We start from the raw sequence: 24,342 nt of genomic DNA on the forward strand, positions 1-24,342 counted from the left end.
TCCTGTGTGTCCCTGTCAGAGCCCGTTGACGGAACGGGCCAATGTTCACACTGGGTTTGCGGAGGACACAATTACACCCTAGGCTGGCCTTACTTTACCCGCGGGGTGATGGACGAGACTTGTCTCAGTCAGTGGTCTATCCCCCCCGTCTTTACCCTGGACGGTGCCAGGGGAGGCTAGTGGTCTGAATGGAGGCAGTCAGACCATTCTCCTATTCTCTGGAGTAAACAAGGATGAGGAAGTCTCCTTCCGTGGGACTGCGGTCGTTCTTTGACTTGAAGAAGCCCAAATGAGAATACCTGAGTGGAGCGGCAAGAATGACCTTGGAGATGGTGAGAATCTTGAATCTTGGTCCTCTCTCTGTATTTTGGCTGACCAAATTTCAAACCCGTACTTCGTCTCGGTAAGGCATATTTATGTACTGTGGACTGTCATGTATTTTCTGAGGGAGTTTTGGGCAAATCTTCACCCACTCATGTCTGGTGTATTGAAAAGAGACACAACTGTTTCCTGTGGTGCTGTAAACGGCTCAACGTAATGGATTGCCCATATGGAGATATGAGAACAGAGTCATAGAAAGGTAACAAATAGGGATGGGAGGAGATATTGAAATTCAATATTTCGTGATACAAAAAAGTGATAATACGCATCATGTGGCAGAAAAATGTATTGTGATATTAGCTCCATTTTATTTTGCTGATCTGCTAATCACAAATGAGACAGTTTGGCCATCACCATTTCACAGAACAGTATGTTAAATGCATTTATTTTAGCCATAGTCAACTGAGCATGCTCGGCCCAATGAAGCACGCACGCACGCACGCACGCACGCACGCACGCACGCGCACACACACACACACACACACACACACACACACACACACACACACACACACACACACAGAGCCCGGCTTGCTTGAGTGATGTCAATCAAACGAAGGTAAAATATAGCTTTATTGGGCGTGTGGCATGAGTTTGATCACACACAAAAAAAGTCTCCACCATTGCTTGACTGACATCACAAGGTACATCATCACTGATGACATCACTCACTGATGACATCACAATTGCTCGAGTAACATGATGTAATCAGTGATGACATCTCTGCTGCCTGTCTGTGCTGCCTGGCGGCCGCTCGTCGGGCGAGTCTGGATCGGGCTTGTTCGTTTCTGGGATTTCGGTTGTGAGCTGGGATGAAGCTGCGTGCGATTCTGGGCTTTCTGCTTCGTGTTTCAAAGTGTGTTGCACCCAGAGTCTATTTTTGGAATCCCCCACCGTTGTGCGCCAGCTCCCAGCGCGAAAGCGTTTTCGCCAAACCATTTTCATGAGAATGGTTTCCTCACGCTTTTTCCTGCTGTTTTTGCTCGGCTTTCTCTAGTCTGGAGAGCACTGTCACCACTTAGTGGGTCGGTAAAATAGGTTATACACATTCAATAGCTCCCATATTTTTATAGGAGATGTAAAAGGGTTTGATCCACGTCCCACCGTCAATTTTTTATTTTTATTTTTTTTGACGAGTTAACTCGTCGACGGCAGTCAACCGTTGTTTTTTTTTGACGAGTTAACTCGTCGACGGCAGTGAAGGTGTTAAGTGAAATCCCCATTCTAAAACCCCATAGACTTTTCCCCCGACGAACCAACATGGCGGCGATTTCTGGTTAAGCCTACAAAAATACATCATCCCTGCGGTACTCTATTGATGATGTCACGTATACTGTAGACATATGACATAATCAGTGACATCATCAGTGATGTCATAAATCAACTGAAGATTTCAAAGAGCATAGACATTGTGACATCGTCGGTGACATCCTCATTGATTTCATACCCACTGATGATGTCATAGACCTTGTGACATCATCAGTGATGTCATAAATCCTTCTGAGGTTATAAATTGGATGACTCTTGCCCACAGCCCAGCAAATAAAGCTTGAACCGTCAACAACATGGACCACGGACTGAGCACAAGTCAGTACTACTAGTATTTCTTATTTGGTAAGGCTGTCCTGTCGTGAAATGAGCTCACCTTTGTCGATGCTGAAGAAAACTAAACGCGCTCCACTTGATAATCAGCAAGGGGCCAGAGTGCCATACAGGGGCACTCTCTTCACAGACTATGAGGCCAGACAGCTGGAGGATGACCCCCCTAATGTAAATCCTCCCCCGCTGTCTCATGCTGACACTGTCTCCACTTCAAAGTCAAAAGCCCCAGGAAAGAAAGGTCCTGTTCCACCAAGCAACTTTGAGCTCATGTCTTCCATGATGCAGCGCATGACCCAGCTGGAGACAAAAGTGACGAGTCAAGCACATGAGATTGAATGCAAGGATAAAAAGATTTCGCTCTTGAAGGAGAGACTGAAGCTTCTCAAAGATTCAGAGAGCGCATGTCATCTGAGCGACAGAGATGATCATTGTGGGATGTGCCACCAGCTGCAGACCCAAGTACATCAAATGGAGCGCTTTCTGAGCGACTATGGCATGATCTGGGTGGGAGATGGAGAGACGCTGTGCCGACTGGAGGAACCGGAGCGCCTGCAGACCCGCGAGAAAAGCGTGCGGCAGCCAGGCTCCTCTGTGGCCACGAACTTCCACATGAACTTTGACCTGGTGCTGCAGAGCATCAGGGAGCTGAACATCCTAGCAGGAGACGGAGAGTCCTTTGTGCAGGCGACGTCCACGGGAGCACATTTAGCCAGACAGAAGCCCATCCCGCTGAGGCTCTACAGTAATGGCATCGTAATGTTTGAAGGGCCCTTCCGCTCCTATCAGGAGCTCAGCACTCAGCAGTGCATTCGAGATCTGATCGATGGGTATTTTCCTTCTGAGCTTCAGGGCAGATTTCCAGGCGGCGTGCCGTTTGAGGTTCATGACAAACGAGAGGAGGAGTTTATTGTCCGCCAACCGTGGGCTGACTTCCCTGGCAAAGGACAGGTGGTTGCTGGTGCAACAGAAAAGGAGAAGTCATCAAATGCTACATTTTCTCAAACACCTGGCAGGAAGTTTAGCATGACCCAGTTCCTGAGCAGGTTGCCCAAGGTGGTAGTCAAGGCAGGTCGAGTGATTGACATCAGGGGCTCGGTGAGGGCCACCCTGCAGGGTTCATCTGGTAGTACCCAGAACAGCAATTCAGTGACACTTGTAGAAACACCAGCCCTGCAGACGATGAAGGAGAGGGGGGAGGCGTGTGACTCTGATAGGCCCTCGCCCTCCTGTGACATCACCACACTGAGGGTGAAGTCGGAAGATGGGAGTCACAGTTACATACTGAAAATGAGCTTCGCGGAGACAATAGGTGACCTCCGCCAGCATCTGAACAAGCTCAAGGGTGAGGGTATCTCTGGATATGACCTCATCAGTGTGTACCCACCGTGCTGCTACAGTGATGACTGCCAGACCCTCCTGTCATGTGGACTCACGCCCAACGCTACTCTGCTGCTGCGGCTGAAGCAAAAACAACTCACTGATTCATCAGAGGAAATAAAATAACTTTCACCCATTTAGGGCTACTACAGTCACAATCAAATTACTCTATGGGAAAGGAATCAACATCTCCATGCCTGGAATTATCTTGGCATAAGCCCTGGTTCACACCATAGGCATCCAGCGCTTCACAGAAGCTTCGAGCAGGAGCCTTGCCATTCACACCAGAAGCACTCTTTTCCTCAGCGCCTCGCTCGGTGCTGCCCTCCCCCCGCTCACAACTTGCATTGACTTCATGTCTGGCAGCTCGGGCGCAGCGCGCTGCACGCTTGTAAAATATAACAGAAGATTAAACTCTCGCTGCAGCACGCATGCAGCGTAGCTTCAGCGTGGCGTAGCGTGCGGCTGGTGTGATCGGTCTCGCCTGTTAACAGGGAGGGATGCTGAAATGAAACTGCCTCCGCGCTGCGTAGCGTCAGCATAGCTTCGGCAAGATTCGGTAAGATTCCCAAAGAAATAAACGACTATAGAAAGCTTTCTGCTAACAAGCGCAAATGATCATGCGTCATTTGGCTGCCTGTCAAAGATATTGCCAGGCAGCTGGGTGCCGGTCACTGATGACGTCATTTGTAAAGCACTTTGAATTGCCTCTGTGTTTGAAATGTGCTATTACAAATAAACTTGCCTTGCTTAGAAAAAGAGCTGAGCAAGTATCTCTGATTGAGCATTTTGGATACTTGTTCAGGGTTGTCAGTCAGCTTTCATCCTTCCTTTCTTCCTTCTTTCCTTCCTTCCTTCATAGCCAGATGTAGGCTGGCAGCCAGCTGCCTGGCAAAAACTAAACTCAGACTGCACAGGAAGGGATGCACTTTGTTTCCAGTTTGTTTGGAATAAATTACATTCATGCACAAAGGGGCCATAACCAAGAACCTCTGTTTGTGTTTGACCCAACAGGTATCCGGTAGAGTTTCTCCAGTCAGAAACCTGCATGTGTGAAGCCACAGCAGCCAGCAATGGAGCCCTGGCCTGCAGTGGCCTGGGTCCTCCTGCTGACCATCATCTCTGATCTGCTGGAAAACGCCCAGACAAGGGACTTCACCCAACAAGACATCATCTACCTCCATCCCTCCAGTGAGTGTCAAATCTAACTTTCAAACAGAGGGTTATTGTCTCCCAAATGGACGTAGACTATGGTAACGGGTACTTAAAGGGATAGACCAACTTTTTGGGAGTTTTGGGAGCCATTCAGCACATTGCTTGTATTAAAACTAGAACGTACATGGCTTTATTTTCAATCTGCGTGCAGTAGAAACTGTGGTAGAGCCCTCACTGCTAACAGCTTAGCGCTACAATGGCAGTCTATGGGATTTTGGCCTACTCCGGTTGTCACCCAAAATGCACATTCCAACAGCGCCAAAAACTCTCACATGTACATGTTGTGGCTCATGTGCTCACCACGTGATGAAATAATCATTCAAAGTTACGTTAAATGGTCATTTTCATAGTAAATCCACACAAAGAGACCTAAACAAAGAGGAACCGAACTAACGGAGTATAACCGAAGTTACTTCCTAGTTTGCCATGTGGCGCATGTGCTGTGTGCAGTCATCAGTATAGCCTGGGTAAACCCAGCCGCCACGTGACCTGCTCTCAGACCTGCTCTCAGTCACTACCTTGTGACTGTAAGCAGGGTAAGCCTGAGAGCAGGTCACTGGGGGCTGGGTTTACCCAGGCTATCATCAGTACAGCACTGGCGCTGTGTGCAGTGCACATAGACCTATTACGGTGTAGCCTGATGTCTCCTATGGTATTGCATCTGATGATGGTTATATCACTTGTGGACATGACCTGGATGTGGGTCTTGCAGGGCAGAGTTCAGCGCTCAGAGCAGTCGATCTGTAGCTAATCGCATGCTAAACACCGCTGATAATGTCTGATTTTGAGATTATGGATGATGCATTTGAATTCGATGGCCGCGCGTATTTATTTGAGCCGGTCCGGAATAACCTTATATGGATTACAAGGAGGGGGGAGGGAACAGGAGCTGCTATCAATGTGACGGCCAGCAGAGCCAGGGTGAACCAAGGTAAATAACGTTAGATCGTTCATTTTCTGTCATTGTATCTATAATATAATAACGATATGCGTCGCTGCGTGTCAGAAAATAAGCTATTTCTAGGACGTAAATAGAAGCATTTCACATGCCCCGTTTTCCTCGTTTTCAGGTCGCAGTTCAAAACAAATTATTTTTCAGTGCATGGGAATCAAACCGGACTCATCAGGGTGACTTAAAAATCATATTTAAAGCTGGAAATAAGGTTGTGAAAAACCATAATTCTCCCTTAAAGGTCCCAATTCGTGCAGCTGTAACCTCTTAAAAACGTGTGTCTCTGGTCCATAAAACATGATTCTGGATTAATTTGTCGAAAATATAGCAACCCCGTTTGTTGTGACGGAGTTCTCACTTCCTCATCTCGTCGCTTCCCAAGAATGGCTGTTTCTATAATATATTCAGAACTAACAGTTCCCATTGGCCGCTGAGGGAGAGCCCGCCCCAGGCTCCCAGCGGCCAATCAGATTAGCGTCTGTGGACCAGCAAGCTAGGTTGCGAGTTATCGTTAACTTAACGGTTACTACGCTAAAGAGGACATCTCAAAATGCCTAGACTTACCGAATGCACCTCTGCAGTTGCTGGATCACGTACAGTTGGCGTCGCTCCAGCTAGAAGTGTTAATTTTGTGGCTATAGACAAAATGGTGCAGGTAGCTTGTGTGAGAGAGACCCGCGCAGTATGCGTGAGGGCTGACAGCAGTATATATGCATTTACAAGTAAAAACAGCTTTTGCACAGAATGGGACCTTTAATACAGAGCTGCACTAACATGGAGAGGTCAAACTGTCTGTCATCTCTCTCTTTCTCACACCCTGTCACTCACATAGTCACTCTCTATCTCTGTCATCTCTCTCTCTCTCTTTCTCACACTCTCACTCACATAGTCACTCTATCTCCATCATCTCTCTCTCTCTTTCTCACACTCTCACTCACATAGTCACTCTATCTCCATCATCTCTCTCTCTCTTTCTCACACCATCTCACTCACATAGTCACTCTATCTCCATCATCTCTCTCTCTCTTTCTCACACCATCTCACTCACATAGTCACTCTATCTCCATCATCTCTCTCTCTCTTTCTCACACTCTCACTCACATAGTCACTCTATCTCCATCATCTCTCTCTCTTTCTCACACTCTCACTCACATAGTCACTCTATCTCCATCATCTCTCTCTCTCTTTCTCACACTCTCACTCACATAGTCACTCTATCTCCATCATCTCTCTCTCTTTCTCACACTCTCACTCACATAGTCACTCTATCTCCATCATCTCTCTCTCTCTTTCTCACACTCTCACTCACATAGTCACTCTATCTCCATCATCTCTCTCTCTCTTTCTCACACCATCTCACTCACATAGTCACTCTATCTCTGTCATCTCTCTCTCCTTCTCACACCATCTCACTCACATATTAAGCAATTGTATCGCTTGCCTTACACCACACAGCATTACTAGACTGCCCTGTTCAAAAATGGAATTGACAGCTATGGGCTGTGAAGATCCCTTCACTGCCAGCCAGCCAGACAAAGCCACAGCTGGTGCAGCAACTGTCTGCATCCCCTCCCCTCCAACACGCACGCACGCGCACACACACAGTCTCACTCACACACACAGTCTCACTCACACACACACACACACACACACACACACACACACACACACACACACACACACACACACACACACACACGGCCTGTCTGACCAGCACCACCCGGGGTGAGTGTGTGTGTGTGTGTGGGGGGGGCGTATGGGGTGTTACGACGATCTGGCTGTGGTCAAGGTCGCCCAACACTAGAACAGAACTTGAATCTGCCCCTGCTGTTAAAAGAAATAAGAAAATGTAAAAAGGAGCATTACATAATACTCACTAGGACCTTACCAGCACAGCTCTGTAGCCGTACTGACCAAATGGATAGAGTACAGTACATTCAAGCAGTGGAACAAAGTATGTTCTGGCTGGAGGTCTTGAGGAGCCTCCCGGGCCCAGTCAGCACCACTTAACTGGGCTGTGGAGTTAATCCGTAGTTCATCCAAAGTGCTCAGAGGAGATAAGACGGTTTATAGGCCTCTCCCCGGGCACTATCACTCTAATCCCTGCTGAAAGATGTCTGTTTCCTCTGTACAGGTAGTCTGTCGTACACAGACAGAGAGCAGGTAGTCTGTCGTACACAGACAGAGAGCAGGTAGTCTGTCGTACACAGACAGAGAGCAAGTAGTCTGTCGTACACAGAGAGCAGGTAGTCTGTCGTACACAGACAGAGAGCAGGTAGTCTGTCGTACACAGACAGAGAGCAGGTAGTCTGTCGTACACAGACAGAGAGCAGGTAGTCTGTCGTACACAGACAGAGAGCAGGTAGTCTGTTGTACACAGACAGAGAGCAGGTAGTCTGTCGTACACAGACAGAGAGCAGGTAGTCTGTCGTACACAGACAGAGAGCAGGTAGTCTGTCGTACACACACACACCTTGTCCTTCGCATTTTTCCCATCCTGGCTTGTCCTCCTCCATGGTCAGGCCAGGAGCGGTGGGAACTGGGGCAGCTGCAGTGACGCGGCCGGGGACCAACTTCTTCCAACCGCCGCTGGTCAAACGACAATCTTCTGCATGTTTTTAGTGGGGCTCCATAATGTTATATGGAGGAAACCCCAGGGGAGCACAGGGAGAACATGCAAACTCAGAAAGGCCCTTTTCACAGGATAGCCCACCTGGGCACTAGGCACCAAAGGCATGGGGGAGGAATAGCCCCAGTGCCAACAGGCAAGAATCAAACCCAGGACCTTCTTGCTGTGGGGCGACAACAGCGCTACCACTGCGCCTCCGTGCCCCCACTTCACAGAGTAGGACGATCCCTTACTTACAACATTGGAAACAGAGCTACTGTTCTCATGATTTGATTTGAGGACTGATTGAGACATTAGCTGTGTTTCCATTACAGTTTTTCGCAAAATAATTGCGATATTTCTACAACTTCGACAATGTACAATTGCGACTTGTAGGCGTTTCCATTGAAGTTGAGTTTGAGTGACGGCGCACACACCTGAACGCAATTCCCCGTTGCAGCAGCTGCCACAGTGATTACGCACGGGGATCTGCCCCAAATCCCGTCCCCTGCATGCTCAAATCCAACCAATGGTCAATGCAAATCACAACGCATATAAACGAGCCTGATTATCAATTCAAAAGAAAATGAGTGTCAACATGTTGCTGGCTGCAGTGAATGCAGTGAACGCGAGAGGCAGAGGAAAAAAGGTAGCCTACAACTGCGCGCACACAGACAGGCAGCCTGTCACCATGGACCGATTTCTGTCATTAACTCATTCACTGCCAATATCTGACTGGCATTTTTGGCACAGGCCAAGTATTTCCATAATGTTTGGTCATCTTTCAAGACCCACAGTAAATTCTGTACTAGGACTACAGTGATGTCCAATACCTCGAAATGAAGATCTAAGTCTCTACTTTCACCCCCAAAAAGAAAGTTAGCTTTTAGCATGTTCTGTACTCTACTTATAACCCTTTTTATACACCCCATGTTCACCAAAAAAAGCCTGTCTGGGAAGAGAAAAGGGAGAAAAAAGCATTTTTGTAAAAGGGCACAATCTCAGGCATAACTCACTCTCAATTCTTTTATTTTGAACTGTATTGACATCAGACATGTAAATATTATTCGTTAGGACACAAATGACAAAAAAAAAATATATATATATATATATATACACACATGAAGTGCTTTTTTTTTACATTCAACAATACAGTTTACTCGGTGTGAGTGTGCAGACAGACAGACAGACAGACAGACAGACAGACACACCGACAGACAGACAGACAGACAGACAGACACACACACACACACACACACACACACACACACACACACACACACACACACACACACACACACACACACACACACACACACACACACACACGATCCCCCTTTTAGATTTCTAACCCAACATAGGATAAGCAATAACCACGCCCTGTGGCGCTGGGATTGGCCAGGAGCAACACTGGAGGGCGAGCAGCCCAGCGATTACATGAACCAACTGAATAGCTCTTGAGAAGGACAGCGGGCTGCTGTGAGTGCCTTCTGCCCGCTGCTGCCTAGCTGTTCCTGTGTTTATTTTGATTTGTTCTGGTACACCGTCCTCGTCCATGTCTCCCTGTCATATCTATGATCGTTCCCGTTTTCCCCTCGGCTATTCAACACGTCCTCACCGCCCTCGCAAACTGATCGATCATTTCCTCATTCCTCCGATGATCAAACACATCTCTTGATTACTTTCTCCCGTTTTCTCCTGGCTGGCACAGAGGAAGGCGACTCCAGCTCGGCGTTACAATGGCGTTTCTCCTGTCTGCACAAGGAAGCGTTACCCGCTCTCTGCTATTCCTCTTGCTCAATTTATAAAACAACAGCTGCGGTATGTGTTTGATCGCGTGCTGTCGGCTACCCTTTGAAGGCAGGGACCTGTGTCTGTGTGACAGGCTGGGCAAGTGTTTGCTGCAGGCGCTGCACCAATAAAAACAAAAACACGTCAAACACGTCCTTGGCGGGGAAGGCCATTGCTGATAACACGTCAAAGACGTCATTGGCGGTGAATGAGTTAAACATGATCTATTTTCCCCAGCTCCGCTTTTGCACAACACTCGTCTTTCTGCTAGGTAGCGTTGCTTAAAAGTTTTCCACTTGCTGCGGAGGTTTTGCCACGGTTTATCGAACCCTTTCTCCCTCATTTTCCTTTCATTTTCCGCTCCGCTTCCAAAGGAGAAGATGGGTCACATGACATGCAAATGCGAAAAATGTGTTTCCATTACAGTTTTGCGATAAACTGCTATATCGACACGTCTGAAAAACCACCTCATGAGAGCGCAAAAACTCAAAAAATATTGCTCCCCTAATCTGTAAACAAGCGTCTGCTTCTAATTCTTGCAAAGCTGTTGTTGTTGTTGTTGTTGTTTTTTACGATGCAGGGTTTTCATTTGACAGCTGTGATATTAAGTGCCTTGTGTTGACTTCATCAACACAACTCTCTCCAGAAAGCAGACATGTTAGAGGTCAAAGTCGGCCTTCAACAAGCCCCCATATCACCAGGAAGAAACTCACTCACGATCCCTCATCAAACAAAGGCAGAATTCTTGGGATCAGGTTTGGCTTTCTGGAATAGTCCAGGAGATATCCAGGCCACCCTTCTGGTCCCATTGGGGATTTGGGATTTGTGTGTGTGCAGGGAGTTCCCCAAGCCCCGGCAGCCGGCTATTTCTCCGCCTACTGGCTACTTTATAGATAATTTTTTTTTTCTTTTTTTTTTACAGTGCACCTGAACGCAACATACAAGATACCTGCTGAATAAGTGTCCAAATGGTCATGTCATTCTGGCCAATACTCCGCTTCTGTTATAACATTTCAGTTTGGAATATGGAATATCTTTCAATAATCTTTATGACTAAAAGGCTAAAAGTAATCTCACAGTAAAGAGAGGCTGTGTAATTTTATGTGTTTTCTTCATACATCTAGCCTCTTAAATTTGTTCTCAAAGTGAACCAGATTCATGCATTTTAATTTAAAATGTAAAAAAAATCTTACAGGGGGCATGGCCCCCCGGATCCCCCAAAGGGGTCCTAGCAAGGTCCACCCACCACAATCTCTCCAGATCCTGTGGGAAACAAATGGTTATTATTATTTTCTTTGTTCTTAAAAATATACTGTACATTGCCTGTTTGTGTTTTATATTGTTTTATTTATAATTAAATTGAGCATTGGGCCTTTATAAGAATGTTTATTTCAATTGTCACACTCATGGATACACATTTGAGGTTTATTTATTAATTGGGAAAAGGACCACTGGAACAAACGCCGCGAACAGTTTGGGGAACTCTCTGTGTGTGTGTGTGTGTGTGTGTGTGTATGTGCGAGCGTGCACGTGCATGTGTTGATTTGTGTGCACTTGTGTGTGTGCTGCATGTTTGCCTATCAGTGTTAGTGCATGCAACCAATATGGGTTTTTTGAAGTCACTGATATTTTGTGCCAATATTCAATATCAAAGAAAATACAATTCTGGACGTTCTCCATCAGATTGGAAATGGACGACCCTGATATCTGCCTGATATCTGATATTAAAGACCTCCTTCACTAAAAAAAACCAACATAGACTCTGGAATTTTTAATGAGGGAGAAGGAGTACAGTAGCTAGATGTCATTGTAAGGATTTTTACAAGATAATTTAACTTTTTGTCTCGGGGGAACCATCAGACACAAATTATTATTCAAAGTAGAGTATTTTATGTGCATCATAAAACATGACCTTTGGGGGTCTTTAAAGGTCAATATAACCCTAACTCTATGCATGTATATACACACCAGAGGCATGGTAAGTTACATATTAAGTTTGTCCATACACGTCTGGCCACCCTCCTGGCCATGTGGGCTGGAGCTGGCTTACATATTAGTATCTTTTGTATAAAGTGTAGTGTTTGTGTTTGTATGAATGGGGCCAACAGTGAGCCACTAGCCAGAGATCCTGGGAGGTAAAGGGAAGGGTGGTGGTCTGGCCGAGGAGAGATCATGCTGATTGGCAGGCTTTGTTTTGCTGAATGAAGTTTGCTTGACCTATACAGAGCTGCAGCTGTCACAGGGGAGAGGAGGGGGGCAATCAGATTAATGTAATGGTGCGAAATTGGAAAGGCTAACAGCTAACAGCGTTTGATCCCAACAGATGGTCACCATGGACATTATCCATCCTCTCAAGGGAGCCTGCATTCAGTGAGCCAGGGTGGAACTGTTGCATGCTCATGGTTTGTAGCAGCATTCGCAGTGTTGTAAACCGTAGCCTATAGGAATCACTATCAAAAGAAGTGATGTCCGACTACACCACAGTATACGCTGTAGAAAGACTTTTACACCTCATGGCTAAAATATTTGACAGTGGCCTGGAACTGACATGTCTCATTTTCAAAATGCTAGCTAATTAGAACAGAACTATATCACCATGCAATATACTGTAATACTGTTTTGTAGTTTGTTTTTGTGACTTTTGGAAGCCAGAAATCTCAACACCTGTTAAAGAAATCATTGGGCCATTAGCTGCATTTACATGGAGCCTTTTTGTCCACTAATAATCAGAATAAATCAGCCCATTCTGAATGAAACGTCATTATATTTGAGAGGGGTGGTATAATATCTCTTTCTGTGCATACTCGCCCATTTCAGGCAAGTGACAGTGACAGTTACTAGTTTCCGGGACAATCTGAATCCCGGCGGGTGGCAAACAAAACTGGAGCACATTGAGAATGTGAGACTTACAGTACACGACCTGACACAGCATGCTACCATTACTCTCTGAGGACTCTGAGCGTCCAAACATCAGTCCCTACTCCTAAACCAGGGGTTTTTACTTTTTTGTTTGTTGTTGTTGTTGCTCAAATACATTTGAGAATTCTGACTTTAAACTCAGAATTCTGACTTTCATCTCAGAATTCCGACTTTATTCTCTTCTGCAATTAATGTCGGAATTCTGATCTCAGAATTCTGACTTTTTGCTCTCAGAATTCTACCTTTATTCTCAGAATCCTGACTTGAACTCAGAACTCATTGTAATTCCATGCGAGCCCACTTGGAGTCCCGACCCCAAGGTTGGGAAAGCCTGCCCTAGACAGACTTTCGCCTGCACATTTGAACCATCTCAAGCTCATACATGCTGATGCTAATGCTCCAAACGGTTTTGTTCATTGCATGTGATTGATTTGTGTTTCCCCAGCCACTCCATTCCCTGGTGGATTCAAGTGCTTCACCTGTGAAGATGCGAGTGACAACTTTGAGTGCAATCGCTGGGCACCAGACCTTTACTGCCCACGAGGTAAGACCATCCTTGCCGGAGAAATCCATCTAGAGACCGCTGACAATTATGGGGTTTAAGTCTAGAGTTTTCTTTCATCTATTTCTGTGCAGTAATCCCTTTGGCTTACGTACATTTTCTGTTACCTACTCAGGTTTAATATGCCGATTCTCTGTTCTTCCTCACCTCCTAAAAGCTGCTCTCTGTATTTAGATTTGGCATTCTTCCTTCCAGGAAGGTTGTAAATTACTGCACTGTTTGTTCTTCGGAGGCCTCTGTACCTGTGCATTACTGAGCATATTTCATTAGCTGTGGACATGTTTAGGTCATAAATAGTTGCCCTGTTAAATTGAACTAGCCCTCCCTGACCACTGCTGGACAGATTTACAATACTCTCTTAATGACGAAGTATTTCTACGCCTAGCTCATAAAATACACATTCTTTGTTTAAAATCCTGTGGAATGCATTCCGTAATGCGGTGCGGTCTGCATTGCCCTCAGGTTTCAGTGGATTGCAACATGACAAAAGTGACATTCAAGGCATGGACATGGGGCTTTTTTTATATTATTACATATCATATAATGTATAATATAATAGCAAAGAACAACTCAATTCAACTGAAGCCTAGACCTGGTGGTGGTGATGGACTCTGAGAACTGAGAAGGCTTCTGGAGATCTCAGACCTGGAGGAGGTTTGCAGCTATCACACTGAAATGACAGCAGACAGTGTACGAAGAGAACAGCTTTTAAAGGTTGCCGCTAAGGCTGAGATTGGCTGAGTGGGAAGATGTGGCCGACTGTGATTGGTTTCGCAAAAGCGCCAACGCCCCCCCTAATCAGCTGAATGCAGGGCAGCTGAAAGGAGAGAGGGGAATGAGTGAATGAATGAATGCATTTATTTACGACGTAAAACACAGTGCGCAGGTAAAGTGAGTGTGAAACAAAGGTCTTCCTTTCTGAACTTTCGCATAAGCTTCATTTGTGACTGACTTTTGGTTGGTTTCTTCAGAGGCCAGATATTGCTACACACGCCACCAGACGGATGTGAAGGGAGACAGCGTCTCCGTGACAAAGCGCTGTGTGGCCCTGGAGGACTGTCTTTCCACAGGGTGCACCCAATCGGATCATGAAGGAAACAAGGTGAGGAGGATGATTAAGGAGGCGGGGCCACTTTGCCCATTTTCAACCAATGTTGTATCGTTACAGAATCCCTACGATGCAAAATGAAGTGTTTAACTGTCCTCCAACTTGCCTGCAGAGCTCCCCGTTCATTCACACAACTTCCTGCTCCAAATGTCATAATTACATGTATGTTGGAGCGGTTTTTCCCATTGAGTCACTATTACAAACACATTTAAATACACTGCAATAGTAAGCTCACTGACAAATATCCTGAACACACACTGCTGCATTCATACTGTACATCTCTCTGCTCGCCAGGCTATTACTGTCACACGTACACACACACACACACACACACACACACACACACACACACGGCCTGTCTGACCAGCACCACCCGGGGTGAGTGTGTGTGTGTGTGTGGGGGGGGCGTATGGGGTGTTACGACGATCTGGCTGTGGTCAAGGTCGCCCAACACTAGAACAGAACTTGAATCTGCCCCTGCTGTTAAAAGAAATAAGAAAATGTAAAAAGGAGCATTACATAATACTCACTAGGACCTTACCAGAACAGCTCTGTAGCCGTACTGACCAAATGGATAGAGTACAGTACATTCAAGCAGTGGAACAAAGTATGTTCTGGCTGGAGGTCTTGAGGAGCCTCCCGGGCCCAGTCAGCACCAGCACCACTTAACTGGGCTGTGGAGTTAATCCGTAGTTCATCCAAAGTGCTCAGAGGAGATAAGACGGTTTATAGGCCTCTCCCCGGGCACTGTCACTCTAATCCCTGCTGAAAGATGTCTGTTTCCTCTGTACAGGTAGTCTGTCGTACACAGACAGAGAGCAGGTAGTCTGTCGCACAGAGAGAGCAGGTAGACTATCGTACACAGACAGAGAGCACGTAGTCTGTCGTACACAGACAGAGAGCAGGTAGTCTGTCGTACACAGAGAGAGAGCAGGTAGTCTGTCGTACACAGAGAGGAAGCTGGGAGGTGAAGAACATAGATTCAGATTCAGATTCATTTATTTAAAGAATGGGACTTTACACATTAATGAACAGTACAGCCGTACAGTAAATATGCCAGGTTGTAGCCCAAGGGCTAGTTTCCACCTGTAGTCCCATGGCAGGTTGATGTAGTCATGAAAGTGAAAGAAAAATTAATAATACAACAAAGATTAAAAGTACAGAAAGTTAGTAAAACCAAAAATGATTCAAACACATAGTTAATAGTACCAGAAAAAAATGAATAGTATAAAAGGTTAGTGAAACCTAAAATAAATAAAATAAATAAAACACACAGAGCATGCTGCAAAACATGGCAAAATCGTTAATTGTGATCACATTGTTGGTTTGATCTGAGCCATATTTTCAACTGGCCTTTGAAGGTAGCGAGACTCGGGCATTCTCTGATCGAGGGAGGTAGATTATTCCAGAGAGTGCTTCCCATGAAGGATAGGGTCTTCTGACTAAAATAAGTTTTTCTAAAGGGGACCTCACAGACCTTGTTCGTAATGGCCCGGGTGACACGGGTCGAATTGGCGGTCGCACGATATTTGATAAAGTCAGCAAGAGGAGGCGGCGCCAGTCCATGTAGAACTTTGTATATTAGACAGGCAGAGGTGAAATTTCTAAAGTTCTCAAAACTTAGCATGCCATATTTACGTAAGATATGGCAGTGGTGATGAGAAAAGGGTTTTTTATCTAGTATTTTCAGGGCTTTTTTATAGAGTAGTTCGGCTGGTTTGAGGATGGTTACTCCTGTCAGCGACCAGCTAGTTATACAATAGTTCAGATGCGAAAGGATCATTGAGTGTAAAAATAAAAACGCAGCGTCTGTGGACAGACAGCTCCTTATTTGTCTGAAATTATACAGGTGGAATTTAATTTTTTTGGAGATCATTTTAATGTGATTGCTGAACGTTAAATTGGAGTCCAGCATCACGCCTAAATATTTAAACTCGTTAACTACTGATAATTCCTCTGACCCCAGGAAAACATTGGAGCGCGAAGGTGCAATGTTTTTTTTAGAAAAGAACATACAAACGGTTTTTTTTGCATTCAGCACGAGACAAGATTTAGTTAGCCATGCCTGAATATGAGAGAGAGCTGAAGATAGGACACGTGCCGCCTCCACTGGGTTTTTAGAATATGGTCGCTTAGGGAATCCCAACGGCCACTGCAAATGTTTGTGGTGACAATACATCTTAGAATTGCCTTTATTTGCCAAGTAGGACTAATTGGACTTGCTAACGTAATCGAAATGAAGGCCGAGTTTGAAAATGGGGTGTGATCCAAGCGAGGGGGCCGGACCAACCGCACTACATTGCAACCCCTCCCCCCCCCCCTCCAAACCACAGACTTTTTCTTTTTGATGTTTTATTACAGAAAGTGTATGAAACACATGACCAAAATAGTCATACATTCTGTCATTATGTTACTTAGGGATGGAATTATAGTGAAAAATAAATGTATTCCCTTTTGCTGTGTGGAACCCGCTCAAGGACCCCAGACCACACTTTGAGAACCACTGGCTCAGGCAGTCCAACCACAGACCACTGAACTGCTCACCATTCACTCAAGTATTGTTCAAATGAACAACTGATTCATGAATTAACCCATCACTAGTGTTGTGGCAATTCCTATTGGTCTGATGGAGATGACTAAATACCAGTTGAATGGTTTTTAATGCTTCCTCTTTTTGTCAAGGTGTGCACAGCCTGCTGCGAGGGGAACATCTGTAACCTTCCGCTGCCATGGAACGAAACGGACGCCATCTTTGTGACCACCTCCCCTCTCAGTGGCACTGGGCCATTTTCACAAAGCTACGCACTGACTTTCTGCCTGCTCACGCTCACCTTTCTCATCTCAAGTGCTGTTTGAACAGTGGACAGACAGTCAGCGTTAGATACTGGACGTGGGAGTGAAGGAAGCAGTAAAACAGTGGACCTGCTGGACTCTACCTGGCTGATTCCACACTGGCCTCATGGAGCTTGGCCCGTTTCTCTAAAGGGATTCAAGAACTGTGACAACCCTTCAACTTTAAAGCAGCTATGGGGAACTTTCACTTGGGTTTTAATAGGGTTAGTGTTTATTGTAGCGGCGCCTGTGGACAAAAGCGGTACTGTTCGCCCGGAATGAAAATGCATTTCCTGAACAGTGAGGCTCCTCCCGCTGTCTCCACCAGGCTGTCTGAGCCGCAGCAGGCCAGGAAGAGGTTTTCTGAGTCAGAGAGCCTCCCCCACTGTTTGATTTACTGCATAAGGTTGCATCGAAAATCTGTCGGCAAGCTCAGTAAAAAGACAGCGCTTGTAGGGGGCAGGCTTTCATGCTGCGCTTTACCCAATCAAAATGGAGTGGGCGTGACCGAGAGTCAACCGGTGTGTAGTAAAACTTACCATTTCCAGCGTGTAGCAATGAGCTAGCATTGTTGTTTCATAGCGACGGAAGTATTTGAGAGCGACACGCAGGGAGTGAAAAGGAAATCCATAAATCGTCAGATCCGGTCGGTCGGCGCCCCTTCAGTTCCGGTTATTCAGGCATTCAAACGAGCCTGCCCCCAGAGGTTGGAGATTTTCTTTTTCTTTTTTAACCGTTGGGTTCGCAGATTGCCTTGCCAATGCCAATGTAGGTAAGATGTGAGGCATCAGTATTACAATTAGACTGTTTCAGAACCAGTTAAAAGTTCCTTGTAGCTGCTTTAAAGTTATCAAGAGAATGAGCACTAAGCACTGCACAGTGGTACTCACTGGCATTATCACTGTTGATCTTGAAGGATAGAGAACACCATAACATTGACTGTATGATGTCATCATCACTGTGCTCAGGCCCTCTAAGCTGACTGTGTGATGTCATCACTGTGCTCAGGCCATCTAAGCTGACTGTACGATGACATCACTCGGCTCAGGCCCTTTGAGCTGACTGCATGATGTCATCACTCAGCTCAGGCCCTCTGAGCTGACTATGATGTCATCACTGTCCTCAAGCCCTCTGAGCTGACTGTATGATGTCATCACTGTCCTCAGGCCCTCTGAGCTGACCGTCTGATGTCATCAATGCTTAGGCCCTCTAAGCTGACTGTATGATGTCATCACTGTGCTCAGGCCCTGTAGGCTGACTGTATGTCGTCATCACTGTGCTCAGGCCCTCTGAACTGACTGAGGGAAAAGCAGTAAACACAGAAATGTGTCTTGCCAAGTTGGGACTTGTCAGTCTTTGGGCTTCAGCATTTCAGAGTGGCAAAGAAATTGTAGGGATTTGTGTCTGGTTTAAATGTTTAGGATTTGATGTTACGTTTGCGAGTCAATATCCCATGTTCTATGTTGTTGAACACATTATGTAAATATACATAGTATTTATTTTTTTATATCAAAAGTGGACATGTGTGAAATGTGTGAAAACTCAAGAGAAGATTTCAAGAAGAGGTGTTTCTCATGAAGAGAGGTTATGGCAACAACACACCTGTGAGGACCGATACCCAGGTGTAATTAGAGAAATGAATTAACATATCAATAACATCATTAACAAATACATCTCATTCTTTTTCATTTATATTGATGTTTTAGAATTATTCCTGGCATGCATGTCAGTCTAGTTAAACTAATTATAGAGGGATCTGATCAGAGATGCCAAGCCAGTACTCCCCACTGTCTTCTCCCAGTTGTACTTGGGCAATTCCCCCAGCCAAGCTGTCCCAGTCACTGCTCCACCCCCTCTGTCCATCTGGGGAGGGTCTACACTATCACATACCTCCTCGGTTCTTCTCACCTGATAGTGAGGAGTTTCACCAGCAGGACGTAGCGCGTGGGAGGATCGGCACTACTCCCTCCAGTTCCCCTCCCCCCGAACAGGCGCCCCGACCGACCAGAGGAGACAGCGACCAGGACACAGTCTCTTAATCCAGCTTCCCACCCACAGACATGGTCAATTGTGCCTGTATGGACGCACAGCCAAGCTGGAGGTAACACGGGGCACGGACCTGCGACCCTCGTGTTGGTAGGCAGGGAATTAGCGATGCACTAAACCCGGGCGCCAAACCAAACCAGTACTTTGAGAAACGTGATACATAAAGGCATATCTGTTTCCCAGTTTGAACAACTTTTTCTCTCTCTCTCTCTCTCCTTTTCTGCCTGATGTAGAAAGTATGCTTATCACCATGGAAACAGAAGCTTGGCATGGATCGTGACTATTTGTATGAGGTGGTGGAACACTGTGTTTGGGATTTATTTATTTGAAAAATGAAAATAGCTAAAAGGAAAGTACAGAGTTATTTTTGTTATTTTCCAGCGATGCAAAATTGATTTTCCATGCAGTTGGCTGCCCCATACCTGAGCACAACGATATATTTAGTCTGTTAGTGGAATTTATTTGTATGAAATGAACACATGAGGGCTTCCTACATTACAGCACATTACATTTAGTGAGAGGCACCAAAAGCTGTGGAGGACATACAAGCCTTTCTTCTCACCCTTTCAAAGAAAAGTCCATCCCACTTTGCCTTGTTTGGTACAGTCGTGTACTTCTATTATTTCCATAACTGGCCAAACATAGACTATGTGACATCACATTGACGCAGTGTTGTAGTAAATCAGAGTCCCGGGACTCATTTTCAGGACACATGACTTGAGCACTGATGACTCGGACTTGGACTGGAGCATTCATGCATTCAGACTTGGAAGTTGGAGACGAGGACTCTGACTTGTTCATTGATAAAGTGTTTTTATTTTTGTTTTTTTTATAACAGGCCCTAATAATGTGGCATAAGAGATTGATAGCTATATTAATACCGTGACATTATTCCATTTCGTGCAGAGGCAGGCACGTGTGTTCCACCTACATGTGTGGATTCACGCTTATGTTCAGTAGCTCCAGATTCGGACTCAGGTAATGGGGACTCGGACTCTTCTTTGGTGACTTGGACTTGGAGCCGGGACTCCAAAACCGGGGACTCGAGACTCGACTTCGACTCGGGATAAAGTGACTCGACTACAGGACTGCATTGACGTATTTCCATTTACAAATTACTTGGCAGAAAACTTTTCGGCGTTCTAAAACAACGGTAAACGCCAAGTTTTGGTGTCAGTCCCTCAGAATCAAAGAGTGAGGGCTTCTTTCTTGAACTACCATTTTGCACCATTCAACAATCAGAGGAATCCATTGTAGAAGAGGCCAATGTCTCCCTCACAGCAATAGACCAGAATGCATTGCAGCTATAAGACAGCTAGCTATATTGATATGACCATACACCCACCTTTGATTGAAAGCAAGTTCATGCCTCCTGCTCTGGGGTTTATTGAAAGGCATTCTGGGAAATGTAGGAAATCACTAACTGAAGTAGAAACAGGCAACAAACTCGGGCTTTGATAAAGGAAGCGCTACTGAAAGCTGTAATTCCTCGAATGGCCACTTGAGGCTGGCTCCAAAAGGGAGTCGTCCCCTGCCCATCTTTACAACAGGATTAAGCATGTTTACAGCCTGGTTCAAGACACTTTTTTTGGTCTAATTTCACCTTTCATAACAACGCTAACAAGAGCTGGGCAAGAACCCCAAGATGGTGACGGCCACACTACAGTAGGCTTCAAAATGGGAGTCCAAAAACCAATGAGTGACATCATGCTGACTCTGTCCATATGTTGTAGACGGTCTATGAGTAGAAATAGAAGAGTTGAACATTGCAGATTAATGATATTGAACACAGCATCAGAGGAGATATATTGTTCCTTTAAACCTTGTTTCCGCTGCTGCGCCTGGCTTCTCTGCTGTTTGCATTGTCTATGACACATTTTGCATCCATCACTGGGTGTTTGCCAGGGGCCGGGGAGAAAGTGCAGCGTTTGCTATTACAGTGTTATTGTTCTCGAGGCTGGAGGATTGACTTAGGCTGCTGGCCCGAGACACAGAGGAGACTGCTCACTTCCCTTCTCTCGCTCTCTGTCTGCGTCTCACTCTCCTTCTCATCTCACTCTCTGTGTCTCACTCTCCTTCTCGTCTCACTCTCTGTCTGCGTCTCACTCTCCTCATCTCACTCTCTCTGCTTCTCATCTCACTCTCTGCGTCTCACTCTCCTTCACATCTCACTCTCTGCGTCTCACTCTCCTTCTCATCTCACTCTCTGTCTGCATCTCAGTCACCTTCTCATCTCACTCTGTCTGCGTCTCACTCTCCTCATCTCACTCTGTCCGCGTCTCACTCTCCTCACCTCACTCTCTGTCTGCGTCTCACTCTCCTTCTCCTCTCACTCTCTGCATCCCACTCTCCTCATCTCACTCTGTCTTGTTGTCTGTGTCTCACTCTCATCCTCATCTTACTCTCTGTCTCTCACTATCATCCTCATCTTACTCTCTGTCTCTCTGTCTGTGTCTCACTCTCCTTCTCATCTCACTCTGTGTCTCTGTCTGCGTCTCACTCTCCTTCCCATCTCACTCTCTGTCTCTGTCTGCGTCTCACTCTCCTTCCCATCTCACTCTGTCTCGCTGTCTGTGTCTCACTCTCATCCTCATCTCACTCTCTGTCTGCGTCTCACTCTCCTTCTCATCTCGCTCTTTTTCACCAGGACTCCAGCCAAAAGGCCAGGAGGAGAGCAATTAATCAGTATGATTTACAGAGACAAATTACTTTACCTTTGTGCAGTTTGCTCCGTCAACAGTTGTAAATTATTTGTGTCTGAATAGTTTAAGGGCTATAAAGTGCTGTTTGTTTTTTGTTTTGTTTTTGTTTTTGTAACAGACAATATTTGGTTTTGATATGACAACTTGAGGCTTTTGTATTGTAACCGAAGAGCCAAACTATTTTTTTAACATTCACTGATTCTAGCAAACTTTTATACAATGTGAAATAAGCGCTTGTGCATGAACATACCTTCAATGGAAACCAGACTAGACAGCCGCAGGCCAGTTTTGTGCCAACTTGTGTCAACGTGCATTTGTTTTGATATGTGCCACTTCTATGTAAATATTTGTATATATAGATGTGAAATACCGTACTTGGTCCTATTAAATGAAGACATAGCTGTTTATGATTAAACATTTTTTCATCTTGGCGAGTGCGATCTACTTAAACTATTCACAGACTGAAAAAGCACATGCACCAGCTATTTATGTCACTATCTTTCTGTTTTTAGTCAGAGCCAATAAATCTGCCATCCACGAGTCGACCTCTGAGTATTCATAAATATTGAAGTGAACAATGTTTAAAACAGAGTGACTTATCTGAATTATGTTGACCTATTTCATCAGTAGAGGCAGCCATGTTTCTGGATGAGACATTCCTGGAAGAGGGAAAGTGAAAACAAATGAGCCTTTACTATTGACTCTAGTTCAGGTCCTATGGAACAGGATTAGGGCAAGTGAAAAATGAGTTCTGAGTTTAAAGTCAGATTTCTTGACCGAGTCAAGACCAAGACCGAGGGGGGACGAGACCAAGACCGACGTGAGACCATTTTCAAGCGGTAAAACGATGGGACGTCCTGACACTCCAGATTAGAGTGGATGAACACTCTAATAAACCATAGTTAACAATGAAAATAACACATTTGGGCCTGAGCCTTTTTTTTTACAGTTTAATTACAAATCCTAAGTGAGCGATGCCTTGAAGATTATTTCCTGGCTTTTCAGTGGATGTTGGAACACCCCCGTTGAGGTGTATTGTGGGAACATGAGCCCATTTCAATGTACCTCTTGGGGTCAGAGGTTAATATCCTGGTCTCTTTTGTCCATTATATGTCACAGATGGACTCCGCGTGCGGCACAAAACGAAGTGGAGTTTGTTGAATTTGGGCATTTGGTTTCACCGTGCGTCGGAGGCCGCGGTCCTTAGGTAACATTCTAATCTTGAAATAACCTGAATATGTGGTAGAAAGAAAGCCTCTCGCCTTCTCTCTTACCTTCTCGTCTTTCCAGGACGGCCAAAACGCCAACAGCTTTCTCAGGCTTTCTGCCCCCAAGTGTCGCTCCTAATCCTGTTTCCAAGGGAGGGATTATCTTCCCTCGATGACCTCAGGACCTGTGATGCTGTTCATTTAAAGGTGACCTGTTGTTCGTCCATGTTCTGCCCACAGCCACTGCACGCCTTTCAGGGTTTCAATGGCAGTGTGGTCATTCTCAGAGATTGCAGCTGAGGTGACCAGATTTCTGAAATGAAAATCAGGGACATCTCCAGTTCAGCAGTCAATATATCATTCAAATATCCAATATTAATTTATTTATGAAATAAAAAAGGGGCACAATTCAGGTTTCATGTATTATGCCCATGGTAACTGTTGTTAACATGGGCATTGCCCGATGGGGGCAGTATTGTTTGTTTTCACAAACCAAACCTCGCAGGATTTTGATTTTAGATCTGGCGAGAGAATCCAGCTTGCTTGCAAGATTAAACTGTTGTAGCTACTGTAATAAACTATGGTGCAGGCCGACTGATATCCCTCCAAAATACCACATTAAGACACAAAGACCTTGAGGAACACCATTAGAACAAAATCATGTTGTGATTTGCTGTCCAAAACTTTTGACATTTGGAGATTTCTAATATATATATATATTTTTTGGCGATTGGGTGGCGAACACTTATGTTCTGCAAATTGTTAAGAAACCCCATTATTGTCAATATACCTAGGAAAGCCATGCATCCCCTGAATGCCCTAGGTCTCTAGTTTGTAATCATGATATGATATAAGCATCGCTTTAAAAATGAACAACGCTGGAGCATCTGAAAGATGTCGGCATCAGATGAGGAGTAGACAATCGGGGATGTCTGGTCACCTTACACGGGGCGTTGAGCATTAATATATTAATATATATTACTTTCCCCAGTAACAAGTAGTGTCAGCGATTACATTTCCCAAAACAGTCAGTAATTAT

The 24,342-nt window shown here is 45.3% G+C and overlaps 2 protein-coding genes across 2 annotated transcripts; both read left to right on the forward strand.

Annotated features, from left to right (window-relative positions):
* Positions 1 to 2,016: 2,016 nt before the first annotated feature.
* LOC310777912 (UBX domain-containing protein 11-like) lies at positions 2,017 to 3,486 on the forward strand (the record flags this gene model as incomplete). Its single annotated transcript, XM_083638256.1, has 1 exon — positions 2,017 to 3,486. The coding sequence occupies one exon, from the start codon at positions 2,017 to 2,019 to the stop codon at positions 3,484 to 3,486; it is 1,470 nt and encodes a 489-aa protein (XP_083494382.1).
* Positions 3,487 to 4,433: 947 nt separating this feature from the next.
* On the forward strand, positions 4,434 to 17,371 carry lypd6 (LY6/PLAUR domain containing 6; the record flags this gene model as incomplete). Its single annotated transcript, XM_083639582.1, has 4 exons — positions 4,434 to 4,551; positions 13,291 to 13,389; positions 14,379 to 14,509; positions 17,198 to 17,371. The coding sequence occupies 4 exons, from the start codon at positions 4,434 to 4,436 to the stop codon at positions 17,369 to 17,371; spliced, it is 522 nt and encodes a 173-aa protein (XP_083495708.1).
* Between the last annotated feature and the right edge of the window lie 6,971 nt (positions 17,372 to 24,342).

Source organism: Poromitra crassiceps (genome assembly GCF_964638095.1).
Source record: "Poromitra crassiceps genome assembly, chromosome: 6".
NCBI classification, from domain to species: Eukaryota; Metazoa; Chordata; class Actinopteri; order Beryciformes; family Melamphaidae; genus Poromitra; species Poromitra crassiceps.